General features: G+C 45.2%; 1 protein-coding gene across 5 annotated transcripts in view; it reads left to right on the plus strand.

Moving 5' to 3' along the window:
• GRM5 (glutamate metabotropic receptor 5) overlaps nucleotides 1-19,848 on the plus strand; it is a 285,519-nt gene that overhangs the window by 195,801 nt on the left and 69,870 nt on the right. For all 5 annotated transcript variants that reach the window (XM_083736139.1, XM_083736140.1, XM_083736138.1 and 2 more), the window contains exon 4: nucleotides 19,265-19,500. In XM_083736139.1, coding sequence (XP_083592265.1) covers nucleotides 19,265-19,500 — 236 coding nt within the window. The remainder of the gene's footprint in view (nucleotides 1-19,264; nucleotides 19,501-19,848) is intronic.

Genomic DNA, 19,848 nt, shown 5'->3' on the forward strand with positions numbered 1-19,848 from the left:
TTTGAATCCTGCTTTCGGGTTTCCCACAGTCATCTGATTGGCCACTGTGAGAACAGGATGCTGGATTAGATGGTCCATTGGTATGATCCAGCAGGCTCTTCTTCTTATTTTATTTTTTAATAGATTTTATTAAAGTTTTAAAGGTTACAAAAAGAAAAGTAAAAAAAGTTAAACAAACAAAGCACAAAAACAAACAAAAAGAGAAAAAATGAAAAAAAATGAAAAAAGCACAAATCGAACCTTTACATAACTTTCTTTCATTTGCTTGTTTCCTTGACCTCCTCACACCTCCCTTTTTTGTATTCCAGTTCAATTAGATATTTCAGCAAATCCTTTCCATCTTTGTTTTTATCCTAAAAATTTATCTTAATTGGTGAAAGAGGAGAATGTAAAATTACAGTATATTAACTATCTATTTTTACTTAATCCTTATAACATTTCTGCTAAAACCACATAGCTTCATTCCAACATCCTTCTAACATTCCTTAATTTTACAATGTTTCTGTAGATAAACTTTAAATTTTTTCCAATCTTCTTCCACCGACTCTTCTCCCTGGTCTCGGATTCTGCCAGTCATTTCCGCCAGTTCCATGTAGTCCATCACCTTCATCTGCCATTCTTCCCGGGTGGGTAAATCTTGTGTCTTCAGCAGGCTCTTCTTCTTAACATCCACAAAGGGATGCACATGTGGAGGCTCAGCCCTAGCCCTAACCAGTGCAGTGAGTACTGTACGTTATATGTGATACTCGCTTGATTTGCAATGGCATCTGTGCCCCTAGGTGCCTCTTTTCTGAGTGGATATCAGGCGTGTTGAAGGACTGGAGCTTACAGATACAATCACTATCCCCTTTTTCATCTCCAAAGGGGTCATTTTGCCTTTGTAAGGAAGAAGAAAGGCCTAGGCTTAGTTTCCTAGCTTCTCCTATGTATTTTTAAAAATTGATGGGCAAGCATGTCTTTTCCCACTGACCCACTGATGCCAGAAACCAAGATTTCTCTGTGCACACTTTGCATCCTTTCAAGCTCCAAGAAAACAAGTGTTTTCATGTTTAAACTTGCTATGAATGAGGAAAGAAATTTGCAAGCCACTGAAGAAAGAAACATCCTTTTTATTTCCACTTCACACATTTTTCAATGCACGTTGTAGATCGGATTTGTTATTTGATGGTACTTTACAATATCTGGATTTGAAAGAAACTGGCTTGCTCTGTCCTACTGCGGTTGAGCGTAGGCACAGGGTAGAATCTTACACCTCTCCAAATTCCCCCTTCCCAATTATTGCTGAATGCAATCCCTATTTTCTGGCTTTTCATCCTATGCCACCCTGTGTTCCAGGTCCTGCGAACAAGAGCTGAATTATACATCCAGAAATACCATGGCCGTTCATGGACATCGAAGGCAGCTCAAAGTTAGAAGATTCAGGGCACACAAACCAAGTATTTCTGTACATAGTGAATAGTAAAACTATGAAAAGCCTTCCCACAATAGTTCATGATAGCCACAGACTTGGGTGACTTTAAAAGAGGATTACACACATTCATGTAAGATAAAGCTATCAGTGGCTACTATTTTTTTTTTTTAAGAAATTGGTTCTTCAAATTAAAGATTTTCAATAGCATATCCAACATACAACATAAAAACAAGATTCCAAAGACTCTCCTGAACTTCCCTCCTCCCCTTTGTGGGTCCTATTGTTAGTCATTTCCTCCTGCATCTTTTATAATAATCCAAACCTTTTACATCTCCATTATATCCAAAATTCACCATTAAACTGCAAGTGTTATTCCAATCCTACTAACGATTTTAACTCTTTACCTTATAAATTTCCCCCATTACCCAATTATAAATTTTTCCCATTCCTTATTAAAATTTTGCTCTTCCTGATTTCTGATTCTTTTGGTCATTTTTTTTGCCATTTTGGCATAATCCATCAACATAATCTGCCAATTCTTCTATGGTTGGGACTTTATCTTCTTTCCATCTTGAGAGATGCAGGGATCAGTGGAGAAAAAGGGGCGAGCCAGGGCTGCCCTGACCTTAAGTGGCCTCTTGAAGGCCCGCCCCCGCCGCCAGCCGATTGGCTGGCGCTGCGGGGAATGCAAATTGAGGGAATCCCCGCTTCCCGCGAGGCTGGAGCCAGCCTCGCAGGAGTGTGGGCGGGGTCGGGAGCCCGCAACCCCCCCCCTGAAGTTCGGTAGTGGCATTATCATTGGCTGTGTTATCTGCTCACTTTCAGAGGCTGCATGCTTCTAGTTCAAGGGTCAGCAAACTTTTCCAGCAGGGGGCCGGTCAACTGTCCCTCAGACCTTGTGGGGGGCCGGACTATATTTTTTTTGGGGGGGGGAGAAGAAGAACGAATTCCTATGCCCCACAAATAACCCAGAGGTGCATTTTAAATAAAAGCACACATTCTACTCATGTGAAAACATGCTGATTCCCAGACTGCCCGCAGGCCAGATTTGGAAGGTGACTGGGCTGGCCCCAGCCCCTGGGCCTTAGTTTGCCTACCCATGTTCTAGTTGCTGGAAGCCTCAAGGTGGTAAAGCCACAAGGAGGGAATCACTGGCCTGTGAGCGCTGCAATTGGAGAACAACCTCTACCAAAGGCATCATGGACTTTGAAGAAACATGAACACAGGATGAAAGGGAGAACCGAGCTAAGAGAACGGCACATTTGGCAAACCCTCACCGTGAACAACTCCTGCCTGAAAACCTATGTCCCCACTGTGGAAAGATTTGCAGATCCAGAATTGTCCTCCACAGTCCCTTACGGATACACGATTAAGACCGTATTCAAGGAAGACAATCTTACTTGACTATGAGTGATTGCCAAAGAAGAAGAAGAAGTTGCTGGAAGCCACAAGGTGGGAAAGTGATGTTGCATCAAGGTTCTGCCTGCCCAGTTGGGTCAGATCCTTAGAGGTGTGAGCATAAGCTCTGCATCTGAAACAGGGTTTTCCTACATCAACCCATTTGCAGGTGGTGCTGTCTGAGAATTCTGATGGAAACAGAAATGTGAGCAGAAATGGCTGGTGTTTGCTTATTCATCTCATGTCCAGAACACAAAGCAATCCAACAAACACAATCAGTATTCACTGTTGTTGTTTTCAGTCCTCAAGTGATGACCCACCCATTTGAATCGTGTTTCCCTGGAATCACATAAGGACAACCTGATTAATTACATAAAATTGCACCACGGAGAACAGCAAGTTGAATTATGTTGTTTTTGTCTGAAGCCGAACTGCAGCAGAGCGGATACAGCACTCAATGCCTTTTAACATCCCTAGCTGCAGCCCCTTGGGTAGCTCAGTTGGTTAGAGCGTGGTGCTGATAACATCAAGGTTGCAGGTTCAATCCCTGTACGAGACAGCTGCATATTTCTGCCTTGCTGGGCATTGGACTGGATGATCCTCAGGGCCTCTTCCAACCATAGCTGTCAACTTTTCCCTTTTCTTGCAAGGAATCCTATTCGGAATAAGGGAATTTCCTTTTAAAAAAGGGAAACGTTGACAGCTATGCTTCCAACTCTACAGTTCTATGATTCTATGCTGCCCAATTCTGCCCCTGGAATTGTGTGAGAAGTGATGTTGGGAAGCAGGAGAAGAAAACAGTGGAGATCTGGGGACCAGAAAATCCTCTCGATCCAAGCTTCTGAGAAGCTCTCGTGCACCCTGCACCATAAATCAAAAAACCACTGCATTGCATCACACCAGCTCTCCAGCCTGTTACCTCACTACCTGAACGCTGAGCCACTTATCCTGTCAAGAAAGGAAGCTAAATGGTTTAGGCAAGGTTTTCTCTTAACAAATCCATGTTGGCAATCCATTTTTCCCTGTAGGTGCTTACAAAATTGAATTTTAGCAGTCCTGTTGTCTGACTAAATTTGATTCAAATGCACAGTGCTGCACTCCTAGAGAGTGTTTTGAATGTGTGATGTTTGCTTATGTGCTCATGCAAGGGGGACTTGCAGCTAGGGATGGAAGGAGAACATCAGTTTTGCTTCTTCCTGTTTCTCATTCTTCCAGTCTTACATCCAGTTCTCCACATCTTGCAGCAACTGGCAAATCTTAAAAAGAAAAGGAACTCATGAAAATTCACCAATATTTCAGGGCACATTCTCCTGGTAATCACACTTCTGAATGCATTTTTGTGTATCATTTTCACCAATGTATTCATTTTTAGGCACAATTTCCCCTAATGTATGCATTTTTGATAGATTCAGCACTCAGTGATATCAGAATTGAATTTCTACCTCATCCCTACGTACAAAAAACGTTGGAATTTACTCTCACTTCCTAACAGGGATATTCCTGTTCAGAATTCCAGCCAGCCAACCATGTTGTCCGTATGATGAAGAGAATTCATTGAAAAGTTTGGAAAGAATGAATGACTAATGGGAAGACTTGTAAGCACTTTACAAGAGAATTAGGATGAATGTTCAATGTTGTATAACCACCACACAAACAAATCAGAGTGAATGCGCAGTAAAGATCAGGTATAGTCTGAGCACTGTGCCATGCTGCCAGTTTGCTGGATTTATGCTTGTTCTTTTACTTTTATGTTTTGAACATTTGAAAAGCAGGTAGAAATCTTTGCATATAAACTGCTATAAGACTGTACAGTGGTACTTCAGGTTACAGAGGCTTCAGGTTCCAGACTCCGCTAACCCAGAAATAGTACCTTGAGTTAAGAACTTTGCTTCAGGATGAGAACAGAAATCATGCTGCGACAGCAGGAGGCCCCATTAGCTAAAGTGGTACCTCAGGTTAAGAACAGTTTCAGGTTAAGAACAGACCTCCAGAACGAATTAAGTTCTTAACCTGAGGTACTGCTGTAAAACATGGGAGAGTGCTGCCCTGCTCCCTGCTGGAAGGTTGCTGGGAGGACGGACGGAGCCAAGTGAGTGCAGTCCTGGGTGAGGACCGCCGACATGGTGGAGGCTGTGCCATCTTCTTCCTTTGCCCAGTGCTTCTGAGGCCTGGACAGCTGGGCTCTGGGCACAGGAGGCAGCACTGCCTAGGCTGGGGACAGCACTGAGAGCCTGAGCTAGAGGGCTTGCCAGGGCATGACAGCAGGGCTAGCCCCCTCCTCTCCCTGCTGCCCCCCTCCCTACCTAGATGGCAGCACTTCCTCCTTTCCTGCTCTGATAATAATAGTAGTAGTAGTAGTAGTAGTAGTAGTAGTAGTAATTTATTTGTACCCCACTCATCTGGCTGGGTTTCCCAGGCCACTCTGGCCGGCTTCCAACAAAGATTAAAAATACATTAAAATGTCACACATTAAAAACTTCCCTGGACAGGGCTGCCTTCAGATATCTTCTAAATGTCAGGTAGTTTTTTATCTCTTTGACATCTGATGGGAGGGCGTTCCACAGGGTGGGTGCCAATACCAAGAAGGCCCTCTTCCTGGTTCACTGTAGCTTCACATCTTGCTGTGAGGTTAACGCCAGAAGGCCCTCAGAGATGGACCTGAGTGTCCAGGCTGGATGATGGGGGTGGAGACGCTCCTTCAGGTATACAGGACCGAGGCTGTTTAGGGCTTTATAGATCAACACCAACACTTTGAATTGTGCTCGGAAACGTACTGGGAGCCAATGTAGGTCTTTCAAGACCAGTTTTATGTGGTCTCGGCAGCAGCAGGCAGTGGCCAAGTCCTCTCAATGGAGGAGGCTCGTGAGGCACTGGGTCCCAGTCCACTGGAGGAGAGGGGAGGAAGGAGGGTGCCCACAGGGAGAGAGGGAGGTGGGTGAGCAATTGGACACCTTACCTGAACTCTTAGGCAGTCGAGAAGGAGACCCGGGTGGCTACGTTTGGAGAGGGGGAAATATTTGGGGGGTGGGGTTGAAGGGGTCTTGGCCCCTTAGAATTGGTCCCATCGCACTGTGTCGTTTTCTTTATGCAAGCAAATCAGGCTCAATGTTGAATAAATGATTTGTCTAGAAGACCCTTATATATTTTGTGGTTGGATAGGTAGGCTTGGATTTTTTGGTTCTATGATTCTATAACAGTAAAGCTGAACATTGAGTGGTCCCTCACTTCTTTTGACATTAGAAGCCAAACCAGATGCACTAAGAAACAAGAGTATAGATCAGCTTTCTCATTTGACATGTGTTAATATCTGGTGAAACCATTCCTGGAATTGTGGGTGGTGGAGATCGTTCTTTTTTTACTCACTCCAAGGTTTTGCGCACTCCAAAGCATGCAGAACAGATTGCGGGACTGCAGTGAAGATGACTGCTATTCATACCAATTTTCACACCACCTGCTGTTTCGAATCCTTCGGAGCGAAAGTCTTTGTGCCACTGCAGCAGCCAACAAAACAAATTCACTGTTTTGGTTAAATGGCATTCTATTTCATGGTGCTCATCCTCCTCTAATTCAAGACTGTCTCTGGTATCTCTTTATTATTGTAAATACACAGGAATGTATTGCCTAAAGTCACTGAGCTTATCTGTAAGAACTATGTTTGGCTATCTAATGGAAAATCATTCTGCAGATGGCAGCTGTTGTAAATCTTTGAGCCAACAGAAAACCAATTAAATGTTAGCTATCTTTTTTTTTTTTCTTCCCCTCCCCTCTCTCTCTCCTGGCGGACATAATGCAAAGAAACCATCTCATCAATCAAGCAGATGTAAAGTTAATCAGTGCTAGAAAAATAGCACCCAAAATATAGTTATGGACATGTCACAGGAAAATGGAACAAATTGTGTACTCTGGTGTGTGAATGAGCTACTGAATCTCTGCCTGGAAGCAATTTAAGCAAGGGACCATGCAATGCAGATATGTGCCAGGATCCTGCGCTCTGATCCTCTGCTACCACCTTGGGGAGGGGGGAGAGAAACACCAGACAGAAACAACCTCTCAGATCAGGAAGGAAAGCAGGCCCTTGAAATGGTTCTTAGTGCCCCTATCTCTTCAGACTCCCCATCACCACAAAGGCCCTGCTTCGGTTTGATAAAGGATCAGCACCTTTCCCCCTCTTCCAATGACTCCGGCCAGATTAATTCAGTTCAGTTTGCATTTTACCTGAAAGAATGCGCAACTCAGAAAAGCAGCTACCTTTAGGGTTGCCAAAACGGCCTGTAGGAGCATCTCCGCCCCCATCGTTCAGCCCGGACACTGAGGTCCAGCTCCGAGGGCCTTCTGGTGGTTCCCTCCCTGTGAGAAGTGAGGTTACAGGGAACCAGGCAGAGGGCCTTCTCGGTGGTGGCACCCACCCTGTGGAACGCCCTCCCGCCAAATGTCAGGGAAATAAACAACTACCTGACTTTTAGAAGACATCTGAAGGCAGCACTGTTTAGGGAAGTTTTTAATGTTTGATGTTTTATTGTGTTTTCAATATTCTGCTGGGAGCCGCCCAGAGTGGCTGCGGGGCATAAATAATAAATTGTTGTTGTTGTTAATTATTATATGTCTAGGAATTCCCAGACATGTCCTCTTTTGGGAGTCCTACATGCCCATCGGAGGGTAATTTTACATTTTAAAGCAAATGTCCTGGATTTTGGGTGTTGCTTTTTTATGTTAAAAAAATGTACATGGGTGGCTTTGGTTAAGGCTCTTATTCAGGTTCTGGTTTTGGTTCTGCCATGGGCCATCCAAGCTCTAGTTCAGGCTCTGGCTCCAGCGTTTCTAGCTCTGGTTCAGGCTCTGGCACATGTGACCCCAGTTCTGGCTTTCATGTGGGAGGCTCTGGTTCAACAGTAGCAGAGGGGCTATCAAGCAAATGCCCTAAAAAAGCTCAACAACTTTTCTTTTTGTGTCCGGATTTTTACCTTTTGAAACATGGCAGCTCTAGCTACCTTTTCAAATTCCCACTGCTCCAAATTTTGTGTGATGCAGTTTCCTGACTGAAAAATGTAAAGAAAGAAGGAGTATGATAGGAAAAGTAAAATGCATGCCAGTAATGATAACATTACAGAAATGCATTTTGTTTTGGAGGGAATTGCTTACAAAAAAATGTGCATGTTGTTATTATTTATTGTTTATTAAATTTATCACAGGGTGGTTTACGGCATAAAAGCACAAAAATATGCAACATCATAAAACCAAAACAGAAAACGAAAACAAAGCGTGCCCATGCAAGGAGAAAACATAGTCCTCATATACTCCTGCAAACTGTGCTTGCTCATATATTTAATAGTCTTACAGCAGTATATATCCAAAGATATCTACCTGGTTTTCAAATGTTCAAAACATACAAGTAAAAGAACAAGCATAAATCCAGCAATTTAAAACATGGTTAAAAATGAGGTTTTAAATATCTAAGGCATTTCAAACTTCTTGATAGTCTTAGATATTTAAATGTCTTAAATATTAGGAGAAAATGTGCAGAAAAGTGCCGATGAATTTTAGTGGGGACTAAAACAATTTTGAACCAGTGCAAAAATGTGGCAAACTCAGTTTAAGACTGGGGGTGGGGGGAGGAATGGAGAGAAAGAGAAATGGATAGGTTTGACCATTCTCAACTCTATGTCCGCAGCCGCCACCAAACTGCAGACACATCACCACACCCAAGGGCTTCTAAAGGAAGCAGCGCCCCTTTGAATGTCAACACTGTGTTGTTGCACATCAGGGCTGCCTGTCTTTTAAAAAGACTCCAGGTACACTCAAACAGAAATGGTTCAAAGTACCTTACAGCAGACGAAGAGCCCTGCTTACTCCCAGCCCTCCAGGCCCACACAGGCTTTCACATCCCACTTGTCTCTACAGGAAGTTTCCTCTTCAAGTATTTTGCCCTGAGCCAGGAACCAACTTATATCGGAGCTGATAACCTGAAGGAAGCCAAAGTGCTGCTGAAGGTTCAGAGTCTGCTAGCTCTTGGGCCAATATTCGAGATTAGGTGCTCCTACTTCTAATGTGAGACCCGTTCAGAGCTGTCCGTGGTGCTGATCACTTCCTTGCTCGGAAACTACAACTAATCCAGAATGCGGCAGCTAGACTGGTGACTGGGGGCGGCCGCCGAGACCATATAACACTGGTCTTGAAAGACCTACATTGGCTCCCAGTACGTTTCCGAGCACAATTCAAAGTGTTGGTGCTGAACTTTAAAGCCCTGAACGGCCTCAGCCCAGTATATCTGAAGGAGCATCTCCACCCCCATCATTCTGCCCGGACGCTGAGGTCCAGCGCCAAGGGCCTTCTGGCGGTTCCCTCATTGTGAGAAGCAAAGCTACAGGGAACCAGGCAGAGGGCCTTCTCGGTAGTGGCGCCCGCCCTGTGGAACGCCCTTCCAGCAGATGTCAAAGTGATAAACAACTACCTGACATTCAGAAGAGATCTTAAGGCAGCCCTGTTCAGGGAAGTTTTTAACGTGTGATATTTTACTGTATTTTTGGTTTCTATGGAAGCCGCCCAGAGTGGCTGGGGAGGCCCAGCTAGATGGGCGGGGTATAAATAAATTATTATTATTATTATTATTATTATTATTATTATTACAGTGGTACCTCGGGTTACATACGCTTCAGGTTACATATGCTTCAGGTTACAGACTCCGCTAACCCAGAAATAGTACCTCGGGTTAAGAACTTTGCTTCAGGATGAGAACAGAAATCGTGCTCCGGTGGTGCGGTAGCAGCAGGAGGCCTCATTAGCTAAAGTGGTGCTTCAGGTTAAGAACAGTTTCAGGTTAAGAACGGACCTCCGGAACGAATTAAGTACTTAACCCGAGGAACCACTGTAGTTATCTTTTGGGGAAGGTGAAACTAGAAAAGAGGTTCGGTGAAATGGCATTAACTTTAGAGACAAGCCGTTGGCCAGGAAATTCCTGCTTTGGTGGTGTTGGAGAATATCTCAGGTGTTTATTATGTGCAGATGGGTACACCAGCAAAAACAAGAAGAAAATTGTTTCGTTCGTGGGTTCAAGCCCCGTGTTGGACAAACAATTCCTGCATTGCATGGGGCTGTGCTAGATGACCCTTGTGGTCCCTTCCAACTCTACAATTCTATGATTCCATGATTCTGTGCTTTAGGGTGAGACCCTGCTAGGGTGGAAGGCGAGAATCAGGAAGGAGATGGCTGTTCAGCATTCCAGGCTTGTGGGTTCCCTTCCCTCACCCTCAATCCACTTGTAAAGTGGATGTAATGAGTATTGTTGTAGGTTTTAGGGAAGGGGTCTGCCTGCACAATGCCCTGAGTTCCTTCTAATCCCTAGGGTCGTGCACCCAGGAAGGGTCAAAATCGGCTATAGGATTCTATCGCTGAACTAGGCAATTTAAGACAAGTGTGCTTACCCCTTCATTGGGCAGGCATTGTTGCGGACTCGCATTGTCCCCTCTTCACGATCCCGTGGCAGTACAAGGTGGAAGGCCTGATTGGCATGTGTGGCCTGCAAACTTCTGCACACTCTCCGGGTTGCAGCCTGCCTGCAAATGAGCCAATCTTAGCCAGGCTACCGTGCAGGACCTCCCCAGGGGTGGGGTCAACTGTGCCAGCAGGCATCACTTGAGTCTGCGCTCGGAGAATAAATATAGGGCCTGCCCAGGCCTCCTCACCCAGTTTGCCATTGGCCACTTAAACATAACCAAAGAAGTTGCTCTGTGCCATAGGGCAAATGTCTGGTCCTTTCCTCTTCCCACATGGCTGGGAAAACAAGCAAGAGGAGTGAAATTGTGTATGAGCAAAAGGCAGGCCTCCCAACTGAGAAAAGCATGCTCTGTGTGGCGCTTTCGGCCTCCACTAGAAATCTAATGGAGAAGCAGGATTTATCGGGGTGTGGAAGCAGTGAGCCCCTCCATCTTATGCTTGGCTTTCATATGTGTGTAAATAAAACCATCTATCCCAGGCTTCCTCAACCTCGGCCCTCCAGATGATTTGAGATAACAATTCCCATCATCCTTGACCACTGGTCCGGCAAGCTAGGGATCATGGGAGTTGTAGGCCAGAAACATCTGGAGGGCCGACGTTGAGGAATCCTGATCTATCCTACGGACAGTGTGTCCCATTAAACTTTAATTAGTTTAATGCTAAGTAAATGTCCAGTGCGCTTCCATCGTCACAAGTCCCATTACAGCAGAGCATTTCGCGCAGCGGTTTAAGAAGGGCAGGAGAGGCAGTATCTTTTCAAAGAGGAAACTTGGAGCAAGCGGTTTGGAACTCAAAGAAAAGGTTTATTTACAAAAGAAAAAAACCCTGGCGAGGAACCACACATATCAGCAAACACGCCCAAAAGGGGGGACAAACACACGGGTGAACTGACTATTTATACAAACTCACATTCCTGGAAGCTTAATGACTTCCAGCTGCTCAGTGATTAGAGCGTCTTGCTACCTCTTAACCCTTTGGTAGCAACACAGTGCAGTCTCCCTTGACCTTCACTCCAAGGAAAATGAACACTGAGTGACCCCTGGAGTATCCCACCGCCCAGAGATTGGCTTGGAGCGTACCAGTATGTTGTCTGGTGGCTGGTAGGCAGCAACAGGAGAGATTGTTTGCCCTAGGGTAGCAGCCTTTAGCTAGATGTGTCTCCCCACCTGACCCCTTGAGCAATGGGAGGGGAGTGCATACACCCATGGTGATGGGTGCCTTGATGGGTTCCTTTTTTGCTTATTTGCTGCAGGGCTAACTAGTGTTCCTAACACATATCTAGTGTGATGTGTGGATGTTTTGTGATTATTATTATTATTATTATTATTATTATTATTTTGGGCCAAAAGAAGAAGAAGTAGTGTTATATAAATAAAGCATAACATAACACAACGCCTAGCATGACACAATATCTGCTAAAGCGCTATCTGTCAGAGATCTGGCAGCTGCTGTGGCATGAGAGGCAGCTTCTGTCATAATGATGTGAGCTGCAAACAGCTTTAGGTAAAGTGAACGAGACTGGACTGCCAGCTAATGAATGAACTCATTAACCTCTGTGACATCAGCGATAGATTGGCGTATGCGGTGAAATGGGGAGGGTCCGGGGAGCGGAATAACTGGAATAGGAGAACTTGCCACTTCCCTGGGCAAGAGGTAATTGCTCGGCTTTCTGCAATCGAATTGAAGCCTTTTAGAAAGTGACATTTGTTGCACAACACTTCCACGACCCTCCATGTTTGTCTGCCCGTCGCCACGGCTTGAGGCAAAGAAGAAAACTGTTCTTAGGGAAGGTTGTGCAAGCTGAGATGCGCAGCTGGTTTATTACTTTAAGGACAGAGCCGAAGTAGCTTCCATGGGCAGCTGATCGGACCCTGAAAGGGAATATGCCCAGTGCTCCTAGCAGTGCCAATTGCCTGGGTCTAGCTGACATTTTAATTTCCCAGACAGCCTCAGTTTTATTCATCTATTTGGGCAATTCCTATACAGTGGACCCTCGGGTAACGTAACTTTCAGGTTGCGAACACAGCAAACCCAGATGTGTATACTTCCAGGGTTCATAGCACGTACTTCGCGCATGCACAGAAGTGCTCTATCACGCCGTGTGTGTGCACAGAAGAAGCGCCTCATGTTGCAGACTTTTCGGGGTATGTAAGGACACCCGGAACGAATTAAATTCATATCTGTACTGCCCTTTGCACAAGCCATACAGCAGTTTGCAATAAAGTCAAAGGAAATAAACAGAAAGCATAAAACCCATAAGCAGGGTGGGGAGGAAAGGAAAGGGTTAAATGGAGTGGCTGGAATCCTGAACAGTAGAACTCCATACTGCAACATTTTGTTGTAGGTGCAGTGTATATCCTACATAACTCTCATTTTCACTTCTCACTTCCTCCTGAGTTAGGGTCACAAGCATTGCCAACATGGCACCCATGGGTGCCAGTGTGCCTCCCATTGCTTCCTACAGTGCCTGTGGAAAGTATTAGTAAATATCTCCTCAAAAATCCACAATGCACAAGTGGCTTTTTTGCAATTCCTGCCCAGTTACTTTTGGCACTTTTTCGGCTGCTCCTATACGGGACAAGCCCCCTTAAACATGCCCCAATTTCTTCAGATGCCAGGATTAGATACCCACCCACCCTTCCATTCTGAGGAGAGGGGAGGTGAAAATAACATCTTTCTCTGACTGAACATGGCTGTGACAAGAGTAGTGACATTTTGTCCATTGACATGTGTAAGGCATGCCCACATCATTTTGTAGTCTCATGGCTTTTCCCGCTCATTTAGGTGTGGCAGCCATACCTCCACGGCAGCCATTTTGGTTTGGACCATACATCCTGTGGCGGCCATTTTGGGTAAGCCTCATCCTCTCACCACCACGTTTATGTCTTTTGCATATGACACTTTTTTCAAAATTCCAACGGGCCCACTAGTCCAAAAAGGTTAGTTTAAATAACATAAATAATACAATTTTATTAAAGCTTTTTTTCATAATACAATCAGATAAAAGAAAGTAATCTAAATAAAACCAAAAACAGAGAAAGAACAAGAAAAGAAAAGGACTTTGTTTAGAGCAGATTAAGGGATTAAGTAGATGGGATTCTTTACCCTTTTCCTGCCAGCTCCTTTCCCACTCCAAACCACCCACCCACAACACACAGCTTTTTCAGATTTAGGGTTCCTAGACCTGTGTTTCTTCCCTCACAAATAGGTGCTTGGAACAGGGCAGGAAAAGAGGAGACTGAGAGGAGATACGATAGCCATCTTCAAATCTCTAAAGGGCTGTCATGTGAAAGAGGGAACGTGCTTGTTTTCTCCTGCTCTGGAGACTAGGACTAACCCTAACCCTAACCCTAACCCTAACCCTAACCCATGGCTTCAAGTTACCAGAAAGAAGATTCCAATTAAACATTCGGGGGGGGGGGGTTCTGAAAGTAAGAGCTGTTAGGCAGTGGAACAGACTCCCACAAGATGTGGTGGACTCTTCTTCCTTGGAGGTTTGGATGGCCATCTGTCATGGGGGCTTTACTGAGATTCCTGCATTGCAAGGGGGTTGGACTAGATGACCTTTGGGTCCCTTCTAAGATTCTATGATTCCAGGAATAGGTGAAGCAGGTTGGCAAGTGAAATGTGAACAGTGACAAGTAGGGAAAGCGCACACCCCTTCCCTCCCTCAGCTGCGTCTCCATTCCAAATCACAAAGTGCCCCTTCTTGAAACAAAATGGCCGCCTGCACTGCATTATACTCATTTTTATGTAACGGGCACTTAGGCCCTCCATCTAGCCTATATGGATGTAGGACCAAGTATAGCTGCAATTAAACGCACTTCAGCGAATGGCACCATTCCCAATTTAAAACCGTTATGTAATGCTAATTGCCGTGTTCTTTCCGAGTGGGTGGCAAAATGGAAGTTAACATAAAGAATACAAAGCACTGCAGAGTTTTTTTTCTTCTCTCCATAATAAAAAAAACCCCATAGCACTAAAGCGTTCAGACTTGCCCCCTTTTTTTACAGCAACAATAAAGAAGCCTTGTAATTCATATTTTGTTAGAAAATGGCCTATACACTTAGTTGCCATGGTTACTTGATACAGCTCTGTAGATGCTGTTGTATACCGGCAATCAAGCTTCGGGTACAAGTGTTAGAATTTCTAGGGCAGCGATCGGGAGACAAAGGAGACCTACGAATTTGTTTCCTGTGAGCCACAAACCTTATTGTCAAAACAGCCACAGGCCAATGCAGTAGGGCGACTATAATGCTCTCTTTGAACTAGAGGGATCTCGAATTTACGAATCTGCATTTAATCATAGAACTGACAGGCTGACTTGGAGAAAGGCAAGAGAGTCTCTGGGCACACACAGAGTGCTTTCCTCCCCAGAGTAGCAATGCTGGTTTTCTGGAGCAACTTTGAACTTGCAAAATTTCCAGACATTTCTCTGGTAATGCTTCTTGTTAGCCTGGATGGAGGATACAGAGGGGTTCGTGTATAGAAACTAGTCTACTGTACAGGTGTAATATATATATTTATATGCATTGCTCCACCCACTTTTGCCTCTGACCCCGCCCACCACTGGCATGTGGTTCCTGGAAGCTTGCCTAGAAATGAATGCAAGATTGGACAAGGTTCTCCAACCACACACCAATGGTGGGCAGGGCCAGAGTCAAAAGTAGGTGGAGCTATAAAAGAGTTTCCCCTCCTTTTAGTATCCAGTCTATTTCTCCATCTAGCCCAGAATACCCTCCTTCTTGAACAGACAGCAACTCTCCAGGTCTGTCTAGATCTAGGTTGTCCACCTCTGCCCTATCACGAAATTCAAACCCATTGTCCGCAGACTGTGTAGTCTGCTGAAACTTTGGAACTCCCTGCATATTGGCAGCAGTCGGGCTTTTGTATGTTGGCACCCATCAGTCTCGAGAGGCAATGGAGTGCGCCTCTGGGGGTGAAGTCAAACTTCTGCAGAACCACTGTGGCTGCTGAGACCAGTAACTCATAAATGCATTAGCAGCAATGAAGTTACCTCTCTGGGGTGCAAGCCTGGGCGGCGTATCTGGAGGTCCTGGGTTGCCCAGATGACAAGAATTCACTGTATCCTTTGCAGCATCTGCTTAGAACATGTTTGTTTAGGCAAACCTAACATATATGAGTTACATGGGTTTTGCCTCTTTCGCATCTCCTATCTAGTTTGATAAAGTTTCAAACTTTTTTAAAACACCTGTTCTTTATGGAGACTTTTAATGTTTTATTTCGTATTTCTGTCAACCGTTTAGAGGTTTCTTTACAATAAAGTGGGATATAAATGTTTGTTAAATGGATACATCAAATGGTTTGAATCCAGGCTTAATGAGCCTCAAAGCGACGTGGTTCCAGATTTGTCACTTGTGTTGAAATACTATCTTTTGTACTGCAGCGGTGACCAGAGGGACCGAACAACACAACAGGAGCAAGGCTATAATCACCACCCTCATCATCATGGTCGTCACTCACCAAATCCATCATCACCTTCAATCTCATTGTCATCCTCATCACCAGTTTCTCACATGCATACCGTATAAGGTAGTCCTACCTTGATGCTTTATACATCCAGAGAGAGAGGTTGGGTTGAGTTGGGTTGGGTTGCAAGAATAACAATATCACATTTTTCACAAGCCTGAGACATCATCACCATGTTCTGTGGCCAAGATTTTTGTAACTCCCTTTGCATAGGGACCAGGGAATAGGTATTTTAAAAGAGAAGAAGATGGGGATGATCCCAAAGAACCTTCCTCTGGCCCAGACTCTGAATGTGGCTCTCAAGATTCTCTCCAGACCAGACTCCTGGAGAGCCTTCTCTCCTCCCTGCCCTGCCTCGCATTCCCCTTGAGTGCTTTTGCCTGGCTGCAGTGCATCCTAGAAAGGGGTTTGTGAGTGTGTCTAGAAGCTAGCCCTGTTCACTGGTAACGTTTGCATTAATTGCTCCTCCCACTTTTCCCTCTGATCCTGCCCACCACTGCCATATGGACCCCAGAAAGTTTTACAAAATGAAATGTGGCCCTCAGGTTGGAAAAAGGTTCCCCATCCCTATGCTGAAACATTACAGCACCTCATTATTCTCTCCACCCCATCTTTTTTTGAACCTCTATTTTTTTTTTTAGAAAGTCAAATTCCTGTAGATTTTGCAGAGAGGCACGGAGACCCTATGAATCTTCAGCTAAGTCAGTATGCGTTCGTATTACTGCATCGGACTCTGGCATCTTCTGCTATTTGTTTTTCAGCAGCTGATTAAGTCATTCCTCTTACTTCATTCGCCACCACTTGTGCTCACTGCTTGGTGGTCAGAAAAAAGGCTGCAGCAGCTTCATGTGCAACTCACCCCAATTCAACCTCAGTGCGTTTATGAAAAGGGCTGCGTCCATAAATGAGGACATTAAGGACCAGGCCTTGAATCAATAGGATGAGGAAGAGTGGAGCTCCTACAAGGGCTAAATGTTTAGGTCACCGCTGCTTGCTTCTTTGTGGCATTTGCCACACTCTATATCATTTATCCAAGTTTACACTGCAAAGAGAATACTAGCGAGATATACAATAACATAATACGCGGGAGGCAGCATGCCTTTGAATGCCAGTGGCTGGGACCCATGAGTCCTGTTTTCAGACTTTCCAGGGGTGACCTGTGGTGTGAACAGGATTCTGAACCAGATGGTCCTTTGGTCTGATCCAGAAGGGCATTTCTCATGCTCTGAGTGGCAGGGCACAAGGGAGAGCAAAGCGATCAGAGCAACTCCCATGAGAAAAAGTTGCAACATTTGGAGGTGGGGTTTTTTTTTAGTAAGAAGTGACATGATAGAAGTGCGCAATATTATGCAATGTGGCTAAGGAGAAACCTCTCTCATTCTATAACTTATGGGTGTCCAATGGACAGATTAAAGACACCATACATAGTTGAACTATGGAATTCACTCTCCCACAGGAGAGCATGGTGGTCACCAACTTGAATGGTTTAAATAGAGGAGTAGGCAGATTCAAGGAGGATAAGGCTAAAAATGGCTACTCTTCCTTTTGGCCATGTTCTTTCTCCACTGTCAGAGGCAACATGCCTCTGAATGCTGGGAATCACAAGTGGCAAGAGTCGTCTCTTGTTTGCGAGCTTCCCATAGGCACCTGGTTGACCATTGCTGAACTAATTAGGTCATTGTTTGGATCCAACAATAAATAACACAGTTAAATATCAGCAGCGGAAACTTATTTATTTATTACATATACCAACTTTACCTTCCAAGGAACTCAAGGTGGGGTACATGGTTCTCCTGCTCCCCATTTCATTCTCACAATAACCCTGGGAGGTAGGTTAGGCTAAGAGATAGCAACTGGCCCAAGGTCACCCAGTGAGCTTCATGGCTGATTGGGAATTCGAACCCTGCCTTCCCAGGTCCTCCCAGGTTATAACGCTATAACTATTACTCCACCCACTTCTTGAAAAGAGCATCAAGGGGATGGTCTTCTGGTCCAGAGCCAAGCACACCATTTCCTTTCCGTCCATTCCCCTTGGGTGTACTGACTGCCCTGGGAAGTACCGTACAGTATTTTTCGCTCTATAGGATGCACTTTCCCCCCTCCAAAAATGAAGGGGAAATGTATGTGCGTCCTATGGAGTGAATGCAGGCTCCTTGGCTTCAGCGATAGCAACACGAAGCCTCCGAAGTGCAGAGGGAGAGCTCCCCCCACGTTCCGGAGGCTTTGCGTTGCTTTCACTGAAGCCGCCTGAAGCCTCCGGAGCGCAGGGAACTCCCACTGCACTCCAGGAGCTTCAGGCAGCTATCCACAAGCCTTCAGAGCGCAGCAGGAGTTCCCACTGCACTCCGAAGGCTTGCGGGTGGCCGCCTGAAGTCTGGAGAGTGAGAGGGGTCAGTGCACACCAATCCCTCTTGCTCTCCAGGCTTTGCTTCGCTGGAGAGGCGCTGCACAGTTTTCCCTCTCTGTGCAGCACCCCTTTAGTGAAGCGGGAGGAGAAATGGAAGGGGCTCCGTTTCTCCTGCCACTTCGCTGAAGGGGCGCTGAGCTGAGAGGGGGAGACTTTTTTTTCCTGTTGTCCCCCTCCTATGGTCCGGTGCGTCCTATAGAGCAAAAAATACGGTAGGTGCTGGGAAGGATGAAGTCTCTCGTGTAGAGGCTGCTTGACCCTTAAAGGAATTTGTTCAGGGGTTGCTATGCTTGGGGGTCCCAGTTTGGGGGTATCTTGACTCAAGATTCTTCTTCTTCTTCTTCTTACTTTTCTCACAAAAGTGATTCAAAGACGCAATACGTCTCAGTGGTTGGGACTCGGGCTTGGTGCTGAGAACCTTGGTCTGAGTTATGGAATTTGCTACCACAATTCTGAACCACAATGTGGAGTAGAGGCAACCAACTTGGATGCCTTTAAAAGGGGATCAGAACATTTCGTGGAGATTAAGGCTATCAATGGCTACTAACCCTGATGGCTGTGCTCTGAATGAAAGTCACTGGGGGTGATGACTGGAAGAGTCATCATCCTCCTCATGGGATTCCCATAGTTATCTAGTTGGCCCCTGTGAGAACAGAACGCCGGATCAAATGGGCCTCTGATTTGATCCAGCAGGACTCCTCCTGTATTTTTTTTATTCACATTCTTATGGGTTCATCGTTTCTGGGGCTTGTGCCACTGGTCCTTCTGGTTTATCTGGCCACTTGTCCTCTGGGTCTGATTGCAAGGCTTCTGCCCAGGATTAGGTTCATGATATAGTACTCTCAGCCAAGTGTGTGAGCTGGTTAAATAAAGGAAACCCAAGATCTTACTGTATCTGTGCGACAAGAATGAAGGCACCCCCTGCAGCAGCTTCCTTGTCCAGCCGCAGCTCTTGTTTGGCCAGGGTCCCCTTGCTATTCCCAAAGACGCATGCCAATAATTCTCTTCAATGATTCACAGCAGCCCCGTCCTCACAGAGAGTCTGCTCCTTTTATTTATCTTTGCAGCGATGGCTGGGCAGACAGATACGATGTGACAGAAGGATACCAGCGCGAGGCTGTTGGCGGAATAACAATCAAGCTTCAGTCTCCGGATGTGAAATGGTTTGATGATTATTACCTGCAGCTTCAGCCAGAAACCAACCACCGAAACCCGTGGTTTCAGGAATTTTGGCAACACCGTTTCCAGTGCCGGCTGAAGGGATCCCCTCAGGAGAATACAAAATTCAATAAGACCTGCAGCAGTAAGCATCTTTATTCTTACATGTCTGTTTATTTGAAACCAATGAAGTCCAAGCTGTTAATTGCTTCTGGGATTATGGGAACTGGAGGAATCAATGTCAGGATGAAGGTATGGTGATGTTAAGTGTCTTTTGTGCCAATGAGCTGGGGGCAGACTCAAACAACAGTTTCATGTGGTAACAAAAAGGTTGAGAATACTTTCTATTCTATTATTTTTCTATATTCCAGAATCTGGTTTTGTTTTGCGGCAGTTGTTTTTATTTTATTTTATTTTATCTTGTTACACACCACTTGGATGGCCTCAGGCTGTGCAGCATTTTACTAATTTGTAAAATAAACTTATAAGTATA

This window comes from Podarcis gaigeae (genome assembly GCF_964106915.1).
Source record: "Podarcis gaigeae genome assembly, chromosome: 4".
NCBI classification, from domain to species: Eukaryota; Metazoa; Chordata; class Lepidosauria; order Squamata; family Lacertidae; genus Podarcis; species Podarcis gaigeae.